Source organism: Protopterus annectens, chromosome 9.part0, assembly GCF_019279795.1.
Source record: "Protopterus annectens isolate FY-2018-M chromosome 9.part0, PAN1.0, whole genome shotgun sequence".
In the NCBI taxonomy this organism is placed as follows: Eukaryota; Metazoa; Chordata; order Ceratodontiformes; family Protopteridae; genus Protopterus; species Protopterus annectens.
The window spans coordinates 931333204-931356130 of record NC_056743.1 but is presented as its reverse complement, the minus strand read 5'-3'; the positions used below and the strand labels follow the sequence as shown (position 1 = coordinate 931356130).

Genomic DNA, 22927 nt, shown 5'->3' with positions numbered 1-22927 from the left:
CCATGACATTTACTGTCTACACCTCTGTTCTAGTTTACTATGTTTAAAACTTTCCGGTGTATCTGCTTTTTGTTGGAGGTGTAACCTTATACATAATTTCTTCCCATTATGGGGGCACCTGACATCTGGGGCAAGAAAAACTGATAAAATGGTGTCGGCTGCATGCTTTATACCCCTGACTACATGACATCATGGAAGATGAGACAGCTACTGACACATGACCCAAGACTTTGATAATCAGGCTGACTGAGGGCTACTGCAAGCAGATAACCCGAATGTGAGGACTGTAGCAGTGAATACACTCCAACATCTACATTTATGGTAAGTGTACACAACTGTACTTTCTTCAAGCTCTAGGATCGATGGCTGAAGCCATTGTGTTGCTCCCTTTAGCACAATTCTTTGTGTCCTTCAGTGGACTCTAGCTGATCAGTGGTCTGTTCTTAGACAGTCAAACTTACTCCTGTTTGCAAACATCATGTCAACTGGTGGATCCAGTATCCGCGGTGGTGCAGCGGTAGCATTGTTGCCTCACAGCAAGAGGTTCTCCCATTCGATTCTCAGCTACTGTGCAGGGAGTGCCTTCTGTGTGGAGTCTGTATGTCCTCCCCACAGGTCGAGTGGCTTTCCGAAAGACATGCATGAATGGGTGTGCCTTCGTTGAAAGTTCTCAGTCGAGCTGGCAGCTCGGCACCGTGAAAATCTCCTGCAAATCATTAGTGGACCGGAGTTCCGCTGTGGCGACCCCTAACCGGGAAAAGCCGAAAGACGACATGTCAGCTGGTGGATCCGTTTGGAGGACATTGACCTAGGATCACCATTTATTCTACTGCCACCAGCGTTCACAGTGAATATGGATGCCTTCCAGCTGGGGGGGGTACTTCCTGGGAAGGAGGGTCCAAGGCATGTGGTCCCCCCAAGAGACCAGTCTGCATATCAGTGTACAAGAGATGAGAGCAGTCCTACTAGTGTTGCAGGCCTTTCAAGATGCTGTTACTCGAGGGATTTTTGTGATTCAGACTGACATGTCTGTAGTCTGGTACATCAGCAAATGAGGAGGAACTCTATTTTACCCCTCTCAGTGAGGCCATGAGAGTGGGGAAATGGGTTATATCCTCTGACTGCTTTCTGGTAGCAATGTACATACTGGAGAAAACCAGTGTATTAGTGGACAAATTAAGCATTCTGATGCCTCATGAGTGATCTGTGTCAGTCTGTGGTGGAAAATATTTTTTGTCATTGTGGTCAGCCTTGCTGTGACCTTTTTACCCCCCCCCCCCAAGTGCAGGAGTTACTTTGTTCTTATCCCCCCTCAGGGGAGTCACTGAAAAATGCTGTAGTCCAGGAATGGCCCTCCAGTCATCTTTATGCTTACCCCTCTCTTCTACTGATTCCCAAATTTCTACAGAAAGCAAGCTGGCTGAAGAGCTCAGTAATCCACATTATCTTTTTCTGTCCTTGACAGGTATGGTTCCCTTTCCTACTTGTCTCATCTTCGTTATCCTCCATGGATACTTGAGCTGACTCCAGATCTCCTCTCAAACCCCTCAGGAATCAAGAATCCCAACATTCAAACCCTCAAATTAACTTCATGATTTCTTCACTTCCAGTAATGGCTTGACATCCAGGCCATCCTCCCCAGTATGTTCCATTATTTTATCTTCGCAAAAGACTCTACTAAGAAGTTTTCTAATAGCAAGTGGAAAAGATCCTTCCTTTGGGCTTTGAAAAACAAGGTTGGCCCTTTTACTGTTCCAGTTTCTATAGTACTTGAATTTTTGGCAATTCTTTTTAAACAAGGGAGTTATTTTTTTCTACGAATAAATTACAGTTGGCAGCCATTTCTAATTTTCAAGTAGGGGAAAGAAATTATTCTTTGGCTTCTTCAAAGCTATGCACAGCATTTCTAAAAGGCATTTTTCTTCTCAGACCACCAATAAAAGATTCTTCACCTCCCTGGGGATCTGACTGTTGTGCTACAAGGTCCAACTCGGAAACCTTTAGAATCTTCTGTTAAAACTAATCTAAAATTTCTTTCATGGAAAACAATCATCTTAGTAGCCATTACTTGTGCAAAGAGGATATCTGAACTCCAGGCTGTTTCTTCAAAGATCCCCTACATTATTTTCCATAAAGATAGGGTTACCTTATGGACAAACCCTTCCTTTTTACCTAAAGTAGTCCCTGAAACTAATATTAACCAATCCATTTATTTTGCAAGTCTTCCTCCCAGATTTCTCAAATAAAGGAGAATACATGCTTCATCTCCTTGATGTGCACAAACAAATTACGTTTTTATCTTCACAGGACAAAAATCAGAAAATCATATCAAGTATTATTTCCTTTTCACCAAAAAGACTGGGTTTCCCAGTTTCTAAAGGAACTTTAGCCAAATGGATTACTGATTGCCTTATTGAGAACAGATCCAAGAAATGCATTCCCTACCAAAACTGCCTGAGGCTCCTTCAACCAGATCCATGTCTGCTTCATCTGCTTTTCGGTCAAGAACATCTATTGATATTTGTGCAGTAACCATGTGGTCTAATGCCCATAACATGGTTACTCATTACAAATTGCATCTTATAGCTAGAAGTAGAGCCACCTTTGGCTCGACAGTACTCCAGAATATCCTTCCATGAGAGCCACCAAAGGTCACCGTAGCTGGGGGACTCTGTCCCATTTGTTGAAGAAAAAAGACAGCATCAGATTTAAGTTATGTACTCACCATAACTAGGCATCTGTGTTGTCCATTTTCATTCCTCCTCAGTTTTCCTCCCATCTGTCCCTCATCCTTAAATCTTCTGGAGAAACCTATATCCAGAGCTTATCTAAACAATCCTATCTTTGTTTATGATTTATTGATCTTTACTGTTAAAAAGAAGTACGACTGCAAGTGATAGTGAGCGCAACGTAAAGAAATTACAGCTTTTGTCTGACTTTCAGAACTTGTATGGTCAGAACAACAACTTTAGTGTTCTTACTTTAGTATTTGGTTGTATATTGCTTGTGTGACTTTTCTCGCAGAATTTGATTTAAGTTCTGTTTGATTTCTGTGGTTGCTGATTTTCATTATTTTCTTCTATATTTTTTTTTTGTTTGAAGCTGAATGGGTTCCTTAAACAAGTATGCCATTAATTTGCTAAAGCACAAATATCTTGTACAGTGTCATAAATGCTATGCATATTTAAAGGTAACACCTGATAACATTGGTGATTAGTGTGCTTCATGTAAAATGTTAGACAGTTTGCTTACCATTATTAGTAATTCTAGATTTACTGATGACGATAGCACTTGTGCAGTCGGCGTGGCTTGGAGAACTATTACATATGTTAATGACTGGACTGGTGAGATAAATAATAGGCAAAGAGCAAATAGAACACATTTAGGAAATGATGCTTCCATTGTATTCAGAGATCATTCAACCCTTATGAAACAAGACCGATGCCCCTGACAACACTGAAATTCTGGATGTAAGTGTTCAGCAATCTGAGGATTCAGAGTGTTTAGTAGGAAACAAAAAAGAAACAAACAAGGAAGAAAAAGAAACTGAAATGTATGTAAAATAAAGAAAACACTTGTTAAAAAGGACACCACTGTATGTAACATACAGATTACGTGGAATGATAACATTTTTTCTCAGAACACCTTCAGTCTACAGAAGGCGTCATAATTTTTCCAAAAGAAAAGGCAGAAAAAAGAGGCAAGGTGCAAGTGAAAAGGAAAAAATCAAAAGTGAACACTGAAGGATTGAAGAACATTACTGTAAGAAAAAAAGAAGAGAAAGACAGATGCTGACTGCATGGCTCAAGCTGTGGATGTACAAAGCCAGCTGAATGAGAATTGTTTGCTTGCAAATTTTAATACGCAGTGAAAACAGTGGGATTGATAAGGCAAATGGTGGTAAAGATCTTATAGTTAGAAGTAGAGCCACCTTTGGCTTGGCAGTACTCCGGAATATCCTTCCATGAGAGCCACCCAAGGTCACCATAGCAATTGATAGAGCAGATATTACTGTATTAGAAGTTGATTCTTCAGATCTGGTCAGAAGAGATAATCTTGTAATTGGAGATTCAATTATTAGAGGAACTGATACTTTTACAGAGAAGATAATGAACACTGAATAGTGTTATGCTTGCCAGGAGCAGGAATGAGGCAAGCCTTGGAACCCTTAATGTAAGGACATATGGATCCGTTTTCATTCATGTCTGTACAAATTATCTCATCTGAAAGGACTCTCTAACAGTTATTAGGGAACGTATTAGATACTATAGCTTTTACTGGTGTTAGGACGTGTTTTTCACAAATCACATATATAAACGATACTCTGGTCACTGTGAATGAAAAGATTTGTGGGTAAATACCTATATGGAAAAAATGTCCCATTTTAAAAAATGGAAATGCGTAGAGCATCCAAGCCTAGTTTTGGACACACATGTTCAGATAGGATGGCGTGCATTTGTCAAGATCAGGGAAGAGAATTTTTGCAGCTGATGTTCAATATTTGACAAACACTATGCAGGATTTTTGCCAGTTCGAAAATTTAACAGTTCACAGATAACAACATTTGATGCACATCTAATGATTGTTAATGCTAGGAGCATTAATATTAAAGTTTTTATTGGAAAATTTGCAGCTTTTCCACAAGATTGATGATGATATTGTTTGTGAAACATTGTTAAAGAACGATGATCAGAAACCAGTTCAGTCAGGGTATAAATATTTTTTACTATTAACAGACAGTCTAACAAAGAAGGTGGAGGTGTTATGATGGGGAGTAAAGATAGTTATGAGACCTGTGATTATTACATGTTCAGTGATGACACTAATGCTATAAATTGTGTAACAGTAAAGGTAACGCTGGAGCACACAACAGTTGTGCAGATAATCTTGAATTTATATAGTTCTTGCATGAAACACAGGAGAGAAGAATAATAATAGCTGGGGACTTATATTTACCATAAACAGATTGGAATAATATTGATATAGCAACATTAAGGAGATTATTCACAATGTATATTCAGGAACAAAATTGCTTCAGATTGTAAAAAAACTACTAGAGAATGGAACATGTACTACACATGGTTTGTGTTCATATATTTCCATGAGAACAAGATAACTGATTAAGGTGAGAGACAAATGTAAGAAATTGAAGACAGGTTGAACTACAACTTCAACAACTGAAATAAACAAGCCGGACAAACTAAGCGCAGTGTGAAACACGCTCAAGAGAAATTTGAAGAAAATGTATATAAAGATATTGAGCATAATAGGAAATCTTTTATAGATGCATAAGATGTGGAAGGAGTAAAGACGCACAAATTGATAAACTGTGTGTAGATTCTAAAATTTACAAAATCTTATGCAAAACAAGTCTGGCTCCACAAAGGGGGCATAACTTGTCCTTGTAACATCCAGGTAACCACAAAAACTGGAATAAAATTAAATTATATACTGAAAAAACAACTGCACAAATTGGATCCAAAGCACAGGAGGGAGATGGAATTAGGAATAATGACCTGAGAACACTTCAGGAAGAACCTACAGTACCATTATATCTGTTATTTACTAGGTCATATAAATTTGGAGAGAGTTCTCATGATTGGAGACGTGCTTCTTAAACCTGTCTTTAAGGGAAGGGAGCAGGACAAACCCAGAGTCATATTGACCCATAAGTCGAATTTAATGTTGTGGAAAAAATAATGGAGAAGGTAATATTGTATAAGTTATTGTCAGAATTGGATAAGTTGGGACTTGAAAGCATATTATCAGCATGCACATATTGAACATAGATATGTTACCACCTGTAACATTTATTTATTTTGCATTTGTTAACCGGGGGGTGTCTGAGCCGAAAAGGCCCTTTTTCAGCAGAGGCCCGGGGAGAAAAGCTTCACAAAGAAAAATTACAGATAGATTTAGACATGATCAGTATACACACAAATTACAAAAGACATGTTTTTACAGTGGTATGTGGCACATCAACAGTTAGTGGAGAGAACAAACAAAAAAAATATTAATTTAAAAATAAGGGTAATTAATAGATTTGTGGTGTACAGCTGAAATTTGGAACATAGGTAGAATACATACATAGATAGTACACAGGTACAGTACATACATTGTAGATTAGCCAGTGTTTGTAAGAGTGAAAATTATTATCAAGTACTCTAGGTTTAGTATGTATACCTTATCCGCTTTCACTAGCCTGGGGAGCAATCATGGCACTACCAACTTTGCTTGAGATGTTGTCTAATGAGGTTTTTAAAGGAGGCTTTGGATTATGTGTTTTGTATGCTAGTGGGGGGAGAGTTCCATTTTTTAGCCACTGAAATACTATATAGTGTGTCTCCAAAGCTATTGTAGCTGTTGGTGACTTCTAGTAGTAGTTTGCTTGATGGCCTAAGAGGCCTTTTGGCTGAGTGATGTAGTAGGTTTGTGAGGGCAGTACACTTATTGGGGATGTAATAGATAGAATGACAGAGGCAGAGCTGATTGTAAGTTAGGAAGTTGGGCAGTTCAAGCCAGTGGAGCTGTCTCAAAGCAGTACAATGATGAGTTCTATATGAACAGTTTGCAGTAAAACGGGCAATTCTGTTATGGCAGGCTTCCATTTTGCTTATTTCAGTTTTGTTGAGATTAGTCAGAATGGGAGATGCATAGAGTAGGGTGGACAGAAGTTGGGAGCGAGCAATGGCTGATCTTGTGTTGTTGGTAAGAAATGGTTTGATACGGTAGAGTGATCCCAGTTTGGCATGTACTTTTTTAATATTTAAGTTGAAATGACTATCAAATTTTAGGTGGGAGTCTATGGTTATTCCCAATAGCTTCGCCTGTGCCACTGGAGTGATTGGAGTAGCATTTGTGGAGTAGATAGTGAATTGACTGTTATCAGTGTTTTTGTTAGAACTGATTATAATCATAAGCTGAGTTTTCTTTGGATTGAGGATACGTTGGGCTTTGGTAAGGTAGTTTTCAACATCAGAGAATGCTAGTTGATTTGTTTACTGGAGGGTGGGAATGTTTTGTGCAGCACAGATTAAGGTAGTGTCATCTGCATACTGAATGATAAATTCATGCTGTATGAAGGTATGGAGGTCATTTGTGAAGACTGTGAATAGTAGTGGTCCTAAGATAGAACCCTGTGGGACTCCTGTAGTTATGGGCAGCTGAGGAGAGAGAATTTTCCCATTTCACAGCTTGGTACCTGTCCGTTAATTAGCTTTCGAACCAGGTAAGAGTGGAATTTGATAGGCAATATTGGTTTAGCTTGTTTAGCATGATTTGGTGTGAGACTGTGTCAAATGCTTTGATGAACATGATGATCTGTAACAATATAGTAACAGCTGTGAATGAAAAATTGTGTTGTGATGTAATTTATATAGATTTAACTTCAGCATTTGACAGCGTCCTACACAAAACACTGATCAGTAAATTAGAACTACTAGGTATCAATGTGCTCTTTATAAGATGGATAGCTGCATGGCTTACAAGTAAGACACGGCAAGTATCGTACAACAATTGGAAAGGTGGGATTCTTGGTTACAGTCAGGGTGTCCCACAGGGCTCTGTCATAGGCTCTTACTTGTCTATATTGTATCTTTCAGACCTAACTTTTTCATCTGAGATGTTCTATAGTCTGTATGCAGATGACCTGAAATTGGGTAAACTGATTACATATGTTACAGATGAGGCATGTTTGCAAAAGAACTTGACTAAATTGACAATTTGGGCACAGCAGAATAATATGCTGATAAATCAAAAACTAAACATATGAGATTTGGGAGACATAATTGAAAGTTGAATATTTAATGCAACGCACAGTGATTGAAACTCTAGATTCATTTAAGGACATGGGTATATGGGTAGATCCGGCTTTGAGTTTTTCTAATCATATCAACCATTTGGTTAATGATAAGCATAGAACTGTAGTTTGTATAATCAGATTTGTAAAGTGTAAGACATCAGAAATGATGAAGTCATTGTTAGTAACATTAGACCCAGACTTGAGTATGGTATAACAATATGGAAACCTTTTAAGAAAACAAGCATGAGTAAATTGCAAAGAGTACAGTGGAAATGTACCAAGGGCATCAATGGATGTGGAAATGTGTTATAGAAGACTAAAATATCTGAACATGTACAGTGTCTCTTATAGATATCCAAGAGGAGATCTTATTCATATATATAGGGCATTTATTGACATGTATCTGAGAATGTTTGAGGTTATCAGAAAGTACTAGAGAATCATCAGCCAACCTGTAGAAGATTCTGTAGGAATGAGAAGTGTACTAACTGGCTCTCTGAGAGACCAGCTGATGCATGGAACACACTATCAAATTACATTAAAGGAAGAAGTACTATAGATATTTAAGAGCACCCTGGACACTTATTATGGGAACAAGTGTTTTGGTATATTGGCAGGCTAGAAGGGCATTAATGCCCATGCTTGAAATATTTGTATGTATGTTGGACTGTGTTTTGGAATTTACAGTTCTGGGTTTGAGCCCTACTCTTTTTCCCGTCATCTATTCTTGTCTCTGGCTAGCTATGGGGCCTTATGGCAGCAAACTTGATCTGAGGTAATGGGGATGGGCTAAGGCATTATGGGTAGAGGGAGGAGCTCAAGAGTTGGATCCTGAGTTTGGAGTATGAGTCTGAATTGGATCTGAGGTTCAGATCCGAACCCATGTGTTGAGGAATGAAAATGGGCAACATAAATGCATATTTATGGTGAGTACATAACTTTTAATTCCTGTCTGTCTGTTCTGATTGGACTGAGCAAATTCTTCAGATTGACAGACACTTGCTAAGCTTACCCATGAGTGGTGCTGTAACCTCCACTAGCATCCTTGCATGGAGGAATTCTGGAGTTCCTATTTTTGGTGCACTGTGTGTGTGAGAAACAACTAATCCTTTCCCAGGCCAGGCCGTTGGGAGTTAAGTTTAGCTAGTGCAGGGTTTGTAGTGATGGAATGATATTCTGCTAAGAGCAAAGTTCGTTAAGGTTGGTATTAATGAGTTGTTAGATATTCCAAAAACGAAAAGTATTGTCACAAAGTATCTCAACAATCCAAACTTGTGGCTGAAGAAACGCAATATATGATAAAAACAAGCTTTTATTGTCGGTAAGCGCTTTCGTAGTGCTTCTCACACCACTTCCTCAGGCCTTTACATAAAATATAAACTTGCAAGCCCATCCTATATAGGTGACTCAATTAACTCAAACTACTTAATTGGCATCTTACAATGCTATCTAATTATACTCATTACATCTAAAACATCCACTACTTACTGAATTTAATACTTCTTACATATATATTAACTGCTAGTTGATACTTAAATGAATTCATAAAAATACATAAATACATTATACATATTAAATAATGTACATATGAATACTAGCCCAAAACCTTGAATAATCATTAAAATTACAAAATTTATTATACTATTTGGCCAAAGGTTTGTTTCTAAGTATTGGTTTTAGAGGAATTCTCTCATTAAGGCCTGAGCCTCTATCAGCCCTTAGCCTAATAATCCAGCTCGTCACTGATGTTTCTGCCAAAGGTCTGTTTCTAAGTATTGGTTTTAGAGGAATTCTCTCATTAAGGCCTGAGCCTCAATCAGCCCTTAGCCTAATAATCCAGTGTGTCTCTGATGTTTCTGTATTAATACAGAAACATCAGAGACAAGCTGGATTATTAGGCTAAGGGCTGATAGAGGCTCAGGCCTTAATGAGAGAATTCCTCTAAAACCAATAATACAGAAACATCAGACACACTGTATTATTAGGCTAAGGGCTGATTGAGGCTCAGGCCTTAATGAGAGAATTCCTCTAAAACCAATACTTAGAAACAGACCTTTGGCCAAATAGTATGATAAATTATTTCAGAATTTTAATGATTATTCAAGGTTTGGGCTAATATTCATATGTACATTATTTAATATATATCATGTATTTTTTATGTATTTTTATGAATTCATTTAAGTATGAACTAGCAGCTAATATATATGAAAGAAGTATTAAATTCAGTAAGTAGTGGATGTTTTAGATGTAATGAGTATAATTAGATAGCATTATAAGATGCCAGTTAAGTAGTTAGTTAATTGAGTTACCTATATAGGATGGGCTTGCAAGTTTATATTTTATGTAAAGGTCTGAGGAAGTGGTGTGAGAAGCACTACGAAAGCACTTACCGACAATATGTAACTCACCTTCACAGTTAACTATCAGTAGCTTGATGCTTGATCTTTCTTTGCACAAGTCCTGCATACAATTGTGGCTACACAGTTGAAGGAGAGGCAGCAAGCAACACTTTGCTCAATATATAAAAAAAAAAAAAAACAGTAATTTATTTAATTTGGAGCACCAATAACAAATTACAATGTTTTTTCTTTCTCAGAATGAGCCAGTGGGAGAGCCTTCAGCAGTTAGATCCGGTGCATCTGCTTCAGGTGGATGAATTGTACAGTAAGAACCAATTCCCAATGGAGGTGCGGCACTACCTGGCACACTGGATAGAAAATCAAAGCTGGTATGTACTCTGTCCATGTTTGTTAATTATCAGATAGAAACATCATATTTTTAAATAGTGGTGCAGGAATAGAAAACTCACCCAACTTTAAATTGACTAATCAAGCCAGTAAAGTTGTTATACTCTCCTTTATAGAAAAACCTCCATTTGTTTATATTCTAGAAGGCGGCCTTAGATGGTAGCATTGTAAAAGCTGTGTTGCACAAAATATAGGGTACCCTTTCAGATATAGAAGATCTATTGCCATTTGTTATTGTCTGTTAATATAATGAACCTGCAAATGTCTGTAGTTATTTTGTAGGAAATTAGTATTAATAAGCTGAAGTGTTGCGGGCATGTGTCCGGGCGTACTCTGTTTTACATTTCAGCTGTTTTTTTTTCTTTTTTTTTTTTACATTTTGGGAGCAGACCTCAAGCATTAGATTAGTTTTTGCAATACATTCTTGCCTAATGAGAACTTTTTGTGTGTATTTAGAGGAAGTGACAAGAATGCATCCTGATTCTGAAATATTTAAGTGAAGAGATTGTTGAAATGTAGTGGCCTAAAGGGTCAATTATATTACATGGTGAAGATTTTGCTCATCTTTTAGCAATCCCTAAGAGGAAAATTCTGAGTCTGATGTCTGATTTCTTCCAATTCAACACATAGGTTGTCTGATCACATCCAAATTCAGCACCATCTCTGAAGCTTCACAGATCCAGGGCTGTGACTCCTCCCCTACCCATAATTCTCTCTACTTCTCCTTAGTATCTCAGATCACGTTTGCCACCTGTAGCACCAGATGTGCTCTATAAGACCTTTCCATCAAAAAGAGTATAATTTGCTGCTTTAAATACTTTTCTTCTATGATGCCCTCTCCTACCAAGAGACTTGTCTGTCCAGCGATTTTATCGTTTACATAGTTTATAGTTAGGAAGTTATCCTTAGTATTTTCTTCTTTTAATGATAGTCATTAGATTTGATATATATATATATATATATATATATATATATATATATATATATATATAAAATATACAGGTAGATTGTTGAAAGTGTTGTACTTTAACTACAACATATTTTGATAGTATTTCACTCTGTTTTTTGTAGTGATTGCTGTACCTATTGTGTTTTCAAACACTCTGACAACCAGAGCTTTAAAAAATGTGCTTAATATGGGCTCAAAATCCCCTCTCAGGATCCACATTCGTTGTCTGTTTACTGCTTGGGGAATGCCCATCTTGACAGACTTTGAAACCCATGCCTTGTTTGGCACAAGTGATGTTCTTCTGTTTATATGCTGTTGTAAAGTCCCTGGTGTTATAGATACCTTTGGTGAACTCTCGTATGTCTGGCCATTATACAAAAGTTAAATGCTACCGATAGGGTGCGCTCAATGTCCCATGTCTCTCTCTATGGACGTCAGTTGTAAATGGACATCGGGTATAAAGTCGATATCAGCATACATCTCCTTCAGAACTTTTTTGCTCCCTGTGTGACTGCCAGCTTTGGTCATCGCTCTTTCAGAAAAAAGTGATTTTGCACCATCCGACTTCAGATAAATACCCAATAGGGGCTTTTCATTATTTGCTTGGTACTGCTTTGGGTTCATGTCAGGTAGGAAGGGCAAGTGTAGGTGTGGAAGGCAAATTCCACATAAGGATTCGCATGAGCTCTGCTTGTTTTACCAAGGCCAAGAACACTACCATACCACTTGTAGTATTTGAAAGGCCTTCATGCCCAAAACCCTTAGAAGCCGCTTAGCAGCATTGAAACTCTACCTAGAGAATCAGAGACTTAAATGGTTAGCTTCTCATATGGACCTGACGTCTGGTTCCTCAGATAAGCCTCCAGTCAAAAAAGCAAAAAAGTCTAGACCTGAACCAACTGCTGCGCCTTCCACTCCAGCCGTACCTCTCGAGGCTAGTGAAGGCCCGGAGTCCGAGCCGGAATCCTTAGATCTTCCTTTAGCGGATAGCCCGGAGGAAGACTGTACAACACCCAAGGTCACGTCCCAGAGGGATTCACAGGTGTCTGATTTGGTTGCCTTGGGGAAACCTAGGCTCATAATTTCCAAGGGCCCTCATGGGCTCTGTCAGATTCTTGTGCGAGAAGATGTAGCCACTGACATTGTGGAGTGCCATCCGGCCTTCCTACCCTTCATTGCATCTCCAATTCTTTAACGTCTGAGTCGCATAGAAAGAGAAAACAAAAGGCTAAGCATATTTCTCATCCTCTGTCGTCTACTCCTGTCGAGCAGCCTCCGGATTTGCAGGCCATAACCCAAGGCCTTCTAAACTCCTTCCTGGCCTTACATCTGGCCCCGACTCTGGTCCAGGTCCCTTCAGCCTCTACCCCTAAAGGATCTGCCCCCAGTGACTCCTCTGGAGAAGAGGATTCCTCAGATGATGAATCCCTCACTTATTCTTCTCCAATTGCTTCTCCTCTGGGATATGCCTCTCCAGAGGAGTTGTCCAATAGCACAGACTCCCCAGGAGAAGGCTTCACCTTTGGTGAGACTATAACACAAATGCAAAATTTCTTCGTGGGACAGCAGTCAGGTCACCGAGACCCAAAAGAGATGTTATGAACTACTCCAATTGGAGTATTCTAGCTCCTCTGCTGTACCCCCTGTACACCCTGCTTTCCTGGATGCTTCAAAAAATCATGATGTGCAGCTCCCTGCACCCAAACGCCCAGATAGATTCTTTAAGGTCCCTGATGAAGCTAAATTCCTGTAAAAAGCCCCATCCACAGACCCTTCAGTTATTACTGTAGCTGCTGATAAAACTTCTAAATTACTTCCCTCCACATCTCTACTACTCTCAGGTAAAGAGAGCAGACTCATGGAGTGTCTGGGGAAAAAAGTATACACCTCTGCCACCTTAGCAGTAAAAGCCATCAACTACCAGACACACATGGCCAAATACTCATTGGCTCTGATGACAGATGTGGTCAAACAATTGGGTAAGCTCCCTGACTCCCTATCCAAGGCCAAAATATCTACTCTTTTGAATTTCTGCACCCACGTAACCAAACACTCCATTAAGTGTGACTACAATGCCGTACAAGCTTCATCCAGGGCTGCTGCCTTTGGATCTGTCATCAGGAGATACTCTTGGCTTAGATTCCAGCCCCTCCCTGATGACATCACATCTAAACTGGATGCTCCTCTAGACAATTAAGACTTGTTTGGTACACTTCCTGCTGACCTCTTCAAGGCCCTCTAGACTGTCCCAAGTTTTCAAAGGAATTACCTTGCCAAAAGCTCCTTTGTGAGGAACTCGGGTAGGAAAATCCCAGCCAAAACTAGAAAGAACCACAGGAAAAACCACCCCTTCTAGGTCTGCTCCCTCCACTCCTTCTTCCAGACAGCTCTTTCAGGAGAAGCCTGGTAGCCTGGGACTACCAGGCTCTTCACTCGGACACCCCTCTTACCATGTGTCTCCCCCTATCCCTCCCTGCTTAGAAGCAGGTTACCTTGGACTCATGCATCTTGTCTATCATAAAGCAAGAATAATTCATTACTTGGGAGGCCAGACTTACTCCCAAAGGCATTCCCCAACCCCCCCCAAATCCTGCAGGAAATTCTCGCTCAGGGCACAATTCAGGAAGTCCCTTCTCTGGCAAGAGGAAGAGGGTTTTATTCAAGAATATTCCTCGTTCCCAGAAGGGAAGGTCCCTGGAGGCCAATCCTGGATTTGTCACACCTCAACACCTTCCTCTGCGTTCCCCTCCTTTCGTATGCATTCTCTGCCTGCCCTTCTGCCTCTTATCCTTCCACAGGCCTTCTTAGTATCCATGGATATAAAGGATGCCTACTTACACATCCCAGTCCTCCATCCACTTTTCATAAAATTCTTCCGCTACTCAGTGGATTCTGCACACTTTCAGTTCTGTGCTTTACCATTTGGTGTCTCTACGGCCCCAAGAGTATTTACAAAATGTCTGGCTCCAGTCATGGCCTTTGCCAGGACAAAGGGAATGCAACTTTTCCCTTACCTCGACGACATCCTCATTCAGGCTACATCAAGTACCATGGCCTTACAACACCTGGACTTCACCATCTCCCTCTTAACAGATCTGGGATTTACAATAAACCTCAAAAAATCATCCCTGATACCCTCATAGGATCAGGTGTTCCTGGGATGTCTGATTCTGACAAGGGAAATGGTGGCCTGCCTTCCCCCAGAAAAAAATGTGATTCTCCCTTCTTACTTCAGGGAAATTCTTCCTTTCAAAGCCATCTCAGCCAGGGAATTCCTCAGAATCCTAGAATTCATGGCCTCGACCATCCCCATGATACCTCTGGCAAGGCTTTACATGAGGAAGTTCCAGTGGTACTTGCAAACAATCTGGAAGTAACAGCTACATCCCCTAGAGTTCATGACCCCCATGCTCCCTTGCCTGGGCAGGGAACTGAATTGCTGGATAACCCAGATTCAGTCAAATCCTGGCCTGCCTTTACAACCACTACCCCCCCCCCCCAACTGAGATCTGTCTATAGATACATGAGACACAGGGTGTGGTGCAACCTTAGGAGAATGGAAAGTGAGGAACACATGGACTCTCACTCAACAGAAAAACCACATCAATATCAAGGTAATGAGAGCGTTGATATTGGCCTTGATAATCTTCAAGGATCAGCTTCTACCAGGCACGCTGAGGTGGTACACAGACAATACCACGGTGCTGTGGTACATCAACAAACATGGCCTACAAGGTCCTAGCTCATGTGCAGGCTGGCACTGCAGGCTTGGAAAATTGCCCTGGAAAAACAGATCCTCCTCCAAGTGGTATACATCCCTTCTGCAGACTCATCAAGCAGGACCATGACCCTGTCTCACGGGTGGATGCAGAACAGGGACATGTTTCTGGATTTGTTCCATCAATGGGGTATTCCAGATGTGGATCTCTTTGCCTCCCCCATGAACAGACAACGCCCAACCTTCTGCTCCAGGGTGCCACACCCAGAAGCTTGGAAGGTAGATGCTGTCTGTCCCCTGGAAGAGGATATATGCTTATGCTTTCCTCCCTTTCCCTCTCATACAAAGAGTCCTACTGAAATTTCAGAGCATCCTGAAATCTTGCTGGTGACTCCCTAATGGCCAAGGCAGCATTGCCCCCCCCCCATTACATCTAGCCAGGGGCAATTACTACAAGTTACCCCACCCGAGGACCTACTCACACAGGAGAAGGGAACACTCTTACACTCCCAACTGTCCACACTGAATCTTACACTGTGGGTGATAGGGAGCTGATTCCCTTCAGACACCTGTACACAGAGGACGTGCTTCAGGTTTTGCAGGAGGCCAGGAAACCAACTACCAGGAAATCTTACCTGTCTTAAGTGGAAGAGATTTTCTATATGGTGTCAGAAAAACGAATTACAACCACTGATGGTAGAGCCCCCCCCAGTGATTTGTCTTACTTGTGTGACCTAATGAAATCTGGACTGTCCTACTCCTCCATTAAAACCCATTTATCTGCCATGCCTGCCCATTGTACCACCTTTGGCTTCAAAGTTAGAAGTCAAATTTTTTGAAAGGGGCACTACATCTCAGGCCTCTAAGGAAGCTCATTACGCTTCCTTAGGATCGAAATTTTGTCCTGGAAAAATTGACTCTCCCACCCTTTGAACCAGCCAAAGACTGCTCCCTCCAACAATCCACTTGGAAAATGTTACTCTTGGTGGCCATCACTTCCACAAATAAGTATAAGTGAGTCAAACCACCACGGTCCAGCCAAATAAATGTCCAGAAGATATGTAAAACAGCAAACAATTTATTGGAAAAAGGTTGCTGCTTCTGTGGGGTTACCGCTTCATCAGACCAAATACAAAATGAAAATAAAAAACACATATTTTTAAAAAAGTACTCAGCCAATCAGTAAGAAACAATTAAAACTGAACCAATTAAAAAGTCAAAAGCATCTTAAATCATCTTCTGTCAAAGAAGGCAGGCTTAAGGGAAGTGCCACAGTTAAGGCCTGGAGGTTCATAAGCCCTCATAGAGATAATCCACTTTATTTCACACAATTCAACAGTGTTAAAATCACAAAATCTTCTGCTGGGATGAAGCACTTGTTCCTGCTCCTACATGTTGCCACAAATCTAGGTGTAAAAACAGGTCCGGTGACAGGGTGTGTAAAACAGGGATCTGGCGAAATAGCAGAGCAAGCTTTACAATTATAACAGGGAAGGGTACCAACCTTCCCTGAGGGTATGGGACATACAGACCTTGGGCCATAACATAAATGCCTTTTAAGTGACATGTTATTCCTGAATGTAAAGGAGGGGATAATCTCCCACCATCCTCCTTTTATTTTCAACTGCTAAAAGAACAGGCCATTTTTTGTAATAACATTACAGTTGTAGTTGTTGTGTCTTTCGGCTTTTCCCGGTTAGGGGTCGCCACAGTGGAAGTCAGGTCCACTAATGATTGGCAGTAGATTTTTACGTGCTGAGTTGCCAGCTCTGACGCACAACCTTCGACGAAGGTATGCCCATTCACGCATGTCTTCACACAGAAGATGCTTTAGCTGAGAATCGAACAGGACAACGTCTTACTGTGAGGCGACAACGCTACCGCAGCACCACCACCGCAGTAAATTCTAATAACATTACAGTAATGTTGCATATTAGAATATTTAAAAAATATCCTGGGAGAGCAACCCATGTTACCAACCTGTCTTTTACTCGTAGTGTGACTATTTGAAGAAAAATAGGGAGCACCTCTAGTGCATCGATTCGATAAAGCAGTCGTCCTGGAGTTATTTATTGAGGTCTGTGAGTACCCTCTAACATTAAAGCCTTCACCCATTTTATATATAGTCTCTTGAAAAGCGACATTGTTGGTACATAGCCTAGAGGCTCTTAAACATTGGCCATTAAGAAAATTAGAAAAAATATGTGAAGGATGCATGCTAGACCGATGGAGTGAACTATTCCTCCAACAGGGTTTCCTGTAGAGCTGCGTCTCAAGGGTGCCTTCAGTATTTCTTAATACAGTAACATCTAAGAAGTCAATAAATGTGGAAGAGTAATTTAGACTAAACCTTATGTAGTCTGTGGTACTTTCAAGATAAATGACAAAATTCAAAAGTTCTTCCTCACTACCTCCCCACAAGAGAAAAATATCATCAACAAATCTAGCGTAGTACTTGATAGTGTCTATAGGGATTATCACTGTAAATATGCTCATTCTCCCACTGCGCCATAGCCAAATTGGCATAGCTATTGGCGCAGGGGGTGCCTATGGCTACTCCTGTTTGTTGCAGATATTGACTTTCAAACACAAAACAGTTATTACATAGAATCAAATCTGGTAAAGTACAAATAACAGTAATCGTGTTATGCGAGAAATGGCCATGATGAGAAATAAACAACCTGACAGCATCAATACCAACTTCATTAGGTATAACAGTGAACAGAGTTTTCACGTCCAAGGTTGTCAGAAAAGCATTATCAAGTACGATACCATTTGTAGAGGAGTATAAACTAGATAGAAAATGTTCAGTATCTTTTAAAATTGATAGAGACTCACTAAGTACAGGTTTAAGTTTTAGTTCAACATATTTGGAAAAAGGTTCAGTCACCCAGCTGCACCCTGAGACAATGGGGCGGAGTGGTGGCTTACGACTGTCCTTATGAATTTTGGGCAACCCATGTATTGTAGGAATAAGTGGATTCTCAGTGGTCAAGGACTTGTACAGATAATGATCAATAAGACCACAAATCATAAAGATCATTCTTCACATTAGTAATACATCTATTAACATCTTTCTCTAAAACCTTCTTATAGGTACAATCATTCAGCATAGTATACATACTAGTTAAGTAATCAGATCTATTCAGTGCAACAGTTGCACCTCCCTTATCAGCAAGCCTAATACTGATAAAAGGTTCAGTTCATAGTTGTTGCAAAGCATTGTTTTCATCAGTATTTAGATTACAAAACTTCAGCTTAAAAATGCCTGAAGATACAAAAATATTTCATACAATTTGACAAAAGACTCAATAGACGCTGCAAGAGGTGGGCAATACACACACGGTTTATAAGGACCCTGTTTCTGTATTAACATGCCATTTCCCCCAAACAGAGTTTCAAGCATAACTTTGTGTGCAAATAGTTTGATATCTAAAATGACATCAGCTACATTGGATTTGTTGCCTGGTACAAAGCCTAAACCTTTAAGTACAGATATCTGTGCTGCTGTTGGGGCATAATTCGATAAATTTGCTAAAACTTGACAACCTGTGTACTGAGATGTTGGCCTATGAATACAGGCTTTAAACAACAGAAACACAAGAAGCTACTCAGGGACCACTCTGATTTCACTAAAGGTCATATTTTTGTTTGGCAAAGGAGTGAACCTAATTGTTCTAATTTTCAACCTGCAGTACAGCAAGTTCATGATGTGGATTCACACTTTTTAGGTAAATCTAGTGCAAATACAAGTAATGCACTTTCAACCAACAGGTGTACTTTAAATGTACCCAAGCTGGATTCTCTAACTGTATCCAGCAATAATCTAACTAATACTAGTATGCTTATTCTGGATCTACCAAATCATTCTATCAGCAGCGAACGTTATGAAGACACACCCCTGTTGGGGGTTACGCATCCAACTGCTGATGTCAAACTTACATCTCTTGACCCTCTGAATGCTAAGCATGCCATTTCGGCTAAAGCTGGAGCTCCTTCAGTGAACAGTCCTTATACAGATAATTTTTTAAGGCTAGGAGCCCGTAGTAAAATGAAGGAAATGCATAGGCTTCAAGATAACGGCAGTATTTCCTTGCCTAGCCCTTTTATGGCTCTACCATTGCCCACCAGGCTGGATCCACCGAATCAATGAGGCCACACTCTATCAAGAGATACTCAGAAAAGGAAAGCCTCCAAGGAAGGACGGTCACCAGTGAGACAGAATGGTATGAAACCTTTTCTGAACAAGACTTAGTGTATAATTTATCGAATTATGCCCTAACAGCAGCACAGATATCTGTACCTTAAAGGTTTAGGCTTTGTACCGGGCAACAAATCCGATGTAGCCGATGTCATTTTAGATGTCAAAGTATTTGCACGGAAAGTTATGCTTGAAACTCTGTTTGGAGAAAATGGCATGTTAATACAGAAACAGGGTCCTTATAAACCGAGTGTGTATTGCCCACCTCTTGCAGCGTCTATTGAGTCTTTTGTCAAATTATGTGAAAATGATATTTTTGCATCTTCAGGCATTTTTAAGCTGAAGTTTTGTATTCTAAGTACTGATGAAAACAATGCTTTGCAACAACTACAAACTTATTAGCCCTGTTGATAAGGGAGGTGCAATTGTTGTACTGAATAGATCTGATTACTTAACTAGTATGTATACTATGTTGAATGATTGTACCTATAAGAAGGTTTTAGCGAAAGATGTTAATAGATGTATTACTAATGTGAAGAATGATTTTTATGATTTGTTGATGTGTGGTCTTATTGACCATGATCTGTATGAGTCCTTGACCATTGAGAATCCCCTTATTCCTACAATACATGGGTTGTCCAAAATTCATAAGGACAGTCATAAGCCTCCACTCCGCCCCATTGTCTCAGGGTGCAGCTGGGTGACTGAACCTCTTTCCAAATATGTTGAACTAAAACTTAAACCTGTACTTAGTGAGTCTTAATTTTAAAAGATACTGAACATTTTCTATCTAGTTTATACTCCTCTGCAAATGGTGTCGTACTTGATAATGTTTTTCTGACAACCTTGGACGTGAAAACTCTGTTCACTGTTATACCTAATGAAGTGGGTATTGATGCTGTCAGGTTGTTTCTCATCTAGACCATTTCTCGCATAACATGATTACTGTTATTTGTACTTTGCTAGATTTGATTCTATGTAATAACTGTTATGTGTTTGAAGGTCAGTATTATCTGCAACAAACAGGAGTAGTCATGGGCACCCCCTGCGCCAATAGCTATGCCAGTTTGGCTGTGGCACAGTGGGAGAATGAGCATGTTTATAATGATCCCTGTAGACACTTTATCAAGTACTATGCTAGATTTGTTGATATTTTTCTCTTGTGGCTTGTGGGGAGGTAGTGAGGAAGAACTTTTGAATTTTGTCATCTTGAAAGTGCCACAGACTAAGGTTTAGTCTAAATTACTCTTCCAAATCTATTGACTTCTTAGATGTTACTGTATTAAGAAATACTGAAGGCACCCTTGAGGCGCAGCTCTACAGGAAACCCTGTTGGAGGAACAGTTTACTCTATCGGTCTGGCATGCATCCTTCACATATGTTTTCTAATATTCTTAATGGCCAATATTTAAGAGCCTCTAGGCTATGTACCAACGATGTGGCTTTTCAAGAGACTATATATAAAATGGGTGAAGGCTTTAATATTAGAGGGTACTCACAGACCTCAATAAATAACTCCAGGACGAGTACTTTATCAAATCAATGCATTAGAGGTGCTCCCTATTTTTCTTCAAATAATCACACTATGAATAAAGACAGGTTGGTAATATGGGTTGCTTTCCCAGAATATTTTTTAAATATTCTAATAATATGCAACATTACTGTAATGTTAGAAAAAATTGGCCTGTTCTTTTAGCAGATGAAAATGTAAGACGGGTGGTGGGAGGTTATCCCTCCTTTTTACATTCAGGAATAACATCTCACTTAAAAGGCTTTTATGTTATGGCCCAAGGTCTGTATGTTCCACACCCTCGAGGAAAGTTGGTACCCTTCCCTGTTAAAATTGTAAACCTTGCTCTGCTATTTCTCCAGATGTTGTTAGTGTTTCACTGTTGCAGTCATTACTTTTGGGTTATCTGCTTGCAGTAGCCCTCTGTCGGCCTGATTAACAAAGTCTTGGGTCCTACGTCGGTTGCTGTCTCTTCTGTGACGTCAGGTCATCAGGGGTATAAAACATGCAGCCAACGTAATTACATCAGTCTTTCTTGCCGTGCGGTGCCCGAAGCAGAAGCAGTTCGCAAGTGCCGGTCGGCCGACTTCTGAAATTTTCGTTTGAGTTTCAGAACCGTAGTCTTCAACTAAAAGCTAAGTACCCCATTGGGGAAACTTTTTCTTGCTCTAAACCGATGTCAGTAAAAGTAAATAATTGCATTTCTTGTGGAAAGCAAATACCTCATAAAGATTTTCATTTGTACTGTATTTACCTAGGCCCTGACCACAACGTGCCTCGCTGTCGGTTTTGTGCCTTATTTAAACCACGAACTATCAGTCGTCATATTTGCGCTTCTACATTTTTTGGTGCTCGGTTCAATTATCCTGATATGTCTTTGGCAAGCCATCCGACTGCCAACATTCCAAAAAAACACAAAGATAAAGGCAGACAGGCTGTCCAGTTCACGGTACTCAGGTGCTTTCGCAGCCCCTGATACCCGCTACTTCAGAGACCCATTCGGAGTCCAGTATGCCGCAAGATGCTTCAACTGTGGAACCTGCGGATGTCTCTACCTTGGATGGGTCCGGAGCCGCTGTGCAGACACCGGCTTCTGAGGGTGTATTCAGGCCTACTGATTTGCATATTAAACCGGTGCCATCTTCTTCTTCAAGACCTAAAACTCAAACCATGCCTAGAAAACTGATGCCCAGACTGCTTGGTCAGGCCTCTATGTCTAAAGAACAAATGATAAGAATGACTGAAGACCTTATTACTTAAATCAGGGGAAGCCAACCTTCCCCCTCCAAGAGACCTAGAACTGAGTTTGCTTATGATACTTCTAACCAGGATTCTGAAATTTCTGTTTCCTCTGATGACCAGGATTTACCCTTATCTACCTATGAGAATTCTGATGCTGAGGACTCTATTCCGTCTGCTTCCCCCCAGAGGATTTCTCTTTTGGTGAAACCTTGCATTCTCTCAGGGAGCTTTTTCATTGGGAAAGTCAGGATTTCTCTGATTCTAAAAAGAGGCTTAGAGATTTCTTACTCGTGCCCCAGCACAGGCCTTTAGCTATACCTCCTGTACTGGACATTGTTGATGATGCCTTTTCGGAATCTGGCATGACCCCCGACTCCTTATCTCCTGCTTCCAGAAAACCTGATAGATATTACAGGGTTCTTGACTCTCACCAGTTCCTTTTCAAAAATCCTACTGTGGATCCTGAAACCATTTCACATGGACCCAAGGGCATTAAAGCTAATACTACCAAAAATCCTATCCCCTCTGATAGAGACTCCAGGGTGCTGGATAGATGGGGTAAGAAAGGTATACATTTTTCCAACTTTGGCCAGTAGGGCCTCGAATTGCCAGTTTCATGTGTTAAAGTATCAGCTGCATATTATTGGATTGCTTAAACAGAAAATGATGTTGATTCCTGATTGTGCTGTAAATAAGGATTTACAGTATTTTATGCATTTTGCTGAACAAGTTGGTAAATATACATTGCAATGTGGTTTT

The 22927-nt window shown here is 40.2% G+C and overlaps 1 protein-coding gene across 3 annotated transcripts in view; it reads left to right on the top strand.

Annotated features, from left to right (window-relative positions):
* Positions 1 to 22927, top strand: part of LOC122811674 (zinc finger CCCH domain-containing protein 10-like) — a 3783075-nt gene that overhangs the window by 474658 nt on the left and 3285490 nt on the right. For 2 of the 3 annotated variants that reach the window (XM_044083671.1, XM_044083670.1), the window contains one exon: positions 10398 to 10529. In XM_044083671.1, coding sequence (XP_043939606.1) covers positions 10399 to 10529 — 131 coding nt within the window. In that variant the 5' untranslated portion in view covers position 10398. Of the gene's footprint in view, positions 1 to 10397; positions 10530 to 22927 lie in introns of those variants that run through there. The other variant, XR_006366279.1, reaches the window with a different exon arrangement.